At 45.9% G+C, this 3,371-nt stretch overlaps 1 protein-coding gene across 1 annotated transcript; it reads right to left on the reverse strand.

The window, feature by feature from the left end:
• Positions 1-1,286: 1,286 nt before the first annotated feature.
• LOC116679443 (muskelin) lies at positions 1,287-3,003 on the reverse strand (the record flags this gene model as incomplete). Its single annotated transcript, XM_032509089.1, is given in 2 exon segments — positions 1,287-1,356; positions 2,887-3,003. Coding segments are annotated over 2 exon segments (150 nt in total), but the record flags the coding sequence as incomplete, so codon positions are not given.
• Positions 3,004-3,371: the final 368 nt, after the last annotated feature.

The following is a 3,371-nucleotide window of genomic DNA, read 5'->3' on the forward strand; positions in this document are numbered from 1 at the left end:
GGCCGACTATCAGTCCAAAGATGTCTGCGCGGTTCTTCTTTTTATTTCGACATTTTAAATCTGTTATGCGGCGCCGTGGTGCTTCGTTCCAGCAGCGTGCTCACCTTAGATCTAAATGTCAAGAACTCTGCTTCTACAACCCTCGGTGCATTTGTCGTGTAAACCCTTGTCTGACCATGAGCCAATCAGAGTTGCTCCCTGCACCTTGAGTTCCGGATGGAGACGGACACAGAGGACAGAGTAACGGGGAGGACAACTCCACAGAGATATAGTTACACAGTCGGCCATACGTCGGTCTCAAGGTGTGTTGAGGTCCTGTGAAGCCGTGTCTGTGTTTGGATCCCCCCCCCCCCCTCTTGCTCTCCGAGAAGCCCCGCCCCCCCCCCCCCATTCACTCGCACACGGCTCCCAGCAAATCAGACACAGCGCCGGTCCGCACCTCTTCGCGTGTCCAGTCCAGTGCAGTTCTAATTGTTATTAACACGGCTGTACGTTGTGGAGCGTGAGACATAAACCTGTATTTGTACCAGTGGAACTCCAAAAAACCCAGAAGAAGCTCGTGAATGCAGCGAACTTCAGCTGCTGGACCTGGACCCGGACCCGGACCCGGACCTGGGCCAGAGAACATTTAGTCCATTTGGGAAAAAATACAGAGATACTGTCTGCAGTGTGAAGCCCAGCGTTTTCCCTGCCATTTTAAAAGGTTTTAGGAGCAGGACCCCGAGGAGGTTTTGGGCTCCGGTTTTACCCGATGAGTCACGAAATGATCGGATTTGGTCGCCAGTGGACGTCTTTAGCCAGTGTTGTCTTTAACCCTTGGGCCGTCTCCGCATATGTCACTTTTTCCCAACGTAGCGGGTCCTTTTTTGGGATGTTCTTTCTAAAGTTATATTCGATATTTCTAACGATGGTGTTCTCAGCTTACGTCGAAGGCCCATTTTTTGCGATGAAAAAAACTGAAAACGGGTCAAATTTGACCCGAGGACAACACGGGGGTTAAGCTGTTTCAGTGTCAATCCCCCATTATTATCGGATTTAGTTTTTCCCAAATGTTTGAGACGCAGATACTGCAATACTAGTGGTCCAGAAATACTGAAACCGGGATCAAACCTGCACTAGGTAACAAAAGCCTGGACCTTGGTCCAGACTATGGTTTGGACTTTCGGGTGTGGAAACGGGCCCCTTTAAAAAAGAACGGTGACGGTCTACCACACAACTACAGACAGACCACAATCCTCACGTCCCGCTTCACCTGGGGGACAGTCAAGTGGACCTGACGGACCTACCTGTGGGGGGTAGTTGCTCTCCGAAGACCACCTGGAAGACTGATCGTTAGGTTTGTCCACCAAGATATTCCTAAGAGACCCAGACAAAAGGAAAAGGTAGAGTTTATTATTAATGCCTGTGGGACATCACCGCCAATTATCCCTAATGTTTGAGTTAGAAAAGCAGAAATTAGGAATTATTGAGACTCAAATTAAAGGAATGGATGTTGATGATAATCACAGACTGGAATATGTCAACTTTTACTCAACACTATTTCAACAACACTTCCATTTGTTTTACAATGCTATAAAATATAATAAGACCCAAAATTAATGAAAGTAGAGATTTGTACTTGGCAAAGAGCGTTGGAATCAATCATGTTATTTTGGGGAATTAAAAAGAACATTGATATAGGACAACATGAGGACAACATGAAGACAACATGAAGACAACATGAAGACAACATGGGGACAACATGAAGACAACATGGGGACAACATGAAGACAACATGAAGACAACATGAAGACAACATGAAGACAACATGAGGACAACATGGGGACAACATGAAGACAACATGAGGACAACATGAGGACAACATGAGGACTATGTCACATTATACCTGAATCTTTTAAATATATTGTGTACATTTTTATATTGAGGGAAACGTCGCAACTTAAGAATGTCATTGCATGGTGTAAAATCTGTGCATATGACAAATAAATATCTTGAATCTTTAATCTAACAATTATACTTATGCAGGCCCGCTACCTGTAGTTGTTATTACAGTAACGTTAGCCAGTTGTTGTTGTTGTTAGCTAGCTAGCTAGCTAGCTATTAGCATCAGCTACAGCTAGCCCGTAACGTTGTCTGGTTGAGGGCTAAACCAGCAACAACGCCCTAGAAATATGCGCGACTGCACTTAAAAATGCGGACATTTACAATGTTTTACTTGTGAATGCCACCCACGAACCCGCACGCCGTGTGTTTTCGACGTTCAAATTCGCTTATGTTGCTAAAACGGAGCTTTTCGCTTAGCTAGGTAACGGCAGCTAACGCTCGTTAGCTCTGGAGTCCGGTTAGCTAGCGTGGACGCTCGTTTTTTACACGCTTGTGTGCCGACCCGCACGTTGCAGAACCAAATGCGTAAAGACTGTAGTGTTTTTACAACTCATTAGTCTGGGGTTGGTAGTAGTTCCGTAACTAGTGGCAATACGAAGTAATGGAGCTCGTCTAAAGAGATGAAAACACGTAACTAGACGAAACAAAGTACCTAAACGGAGGGCGGTGCACAAGAGACACTCCCATCTTGACTTATCTAACGTCCCTGGTGGGTGTCATTACGCCATCTTAGGTCGCCTTATCAAACGTCCAGTCCTTTATTATTAACTTTTTGACGTTAGCGCCACCGTTTCGTCAGCAAACACCCACATCGGCCGACGACGTCCAAAACCAAGCGCCCCCCTTGCGCCGCCAACAAAGCTAACGCTAGCTGGCCCGGATCGCAGGCGAGCCAGGCCAGGCCAGGCCAGTCGGGGCCAAACTGGAAGACACACCGGGGGCAATTAAAGACCACCAACGCCTCGTGCATGCGTCGGGCCAACGAGCGCGTGCGTTACTCACTCGGGTAAGTACGTAGAGGAGTAGGAGCTCCATTTAAAGACGCTGAAAGTGAGGACTCTGCTCTCGGGGACGACCGCCATCTTGTTGCAGAAGCACAAGCAGCGCGACGCTAGCAAGAAGCGAGCCCTTAAAGAGACAGTACACTTTTGTTTTGTTTTGGTCTAAGTATGCCATGTGGTGCAGTACCCAAGCCAGAATTTCCATATCCATCATAATATAACATTTGTATCATAAATTCTAAGGTACTGTACTGTCCTTTGGGCACCAGTTTTACCTTAAATTAAGATTTTTGCACACACAATAGCAGTGACAGCTCTTAAAGAGACAGTACACTTTGTTTTGGTCTGTCTAAATATGATAAAGTATGCCAGAATTTCCATATCCATCATATATAACATTTGTATCATAAATTCTAGGTACTGTACTGTCCTTTGGGCACCAGTTTTACCCTTAAATTAAGATTTTTGCACACACAATAGCAGTGA

The sequence above is a fragment of the Etheostoma spectabile genome, unplaced genomic scaffold, assembly GCF_008692095.1.
Source record: "Etheostoma spectabile isolate EspeVRDwgs_2016 unplaced genomic scaffold, UIUC_Espe_1.0 scaffold00013628, whole genome shotgun sequence".
Classification (NCBI taxonomy): domain Eukaryota; kingdom Metazoa; phylum Chordata; class Actinopteri; order Perciformes; family Percidae; genus Etheostoma; species Etheostoma spectabile.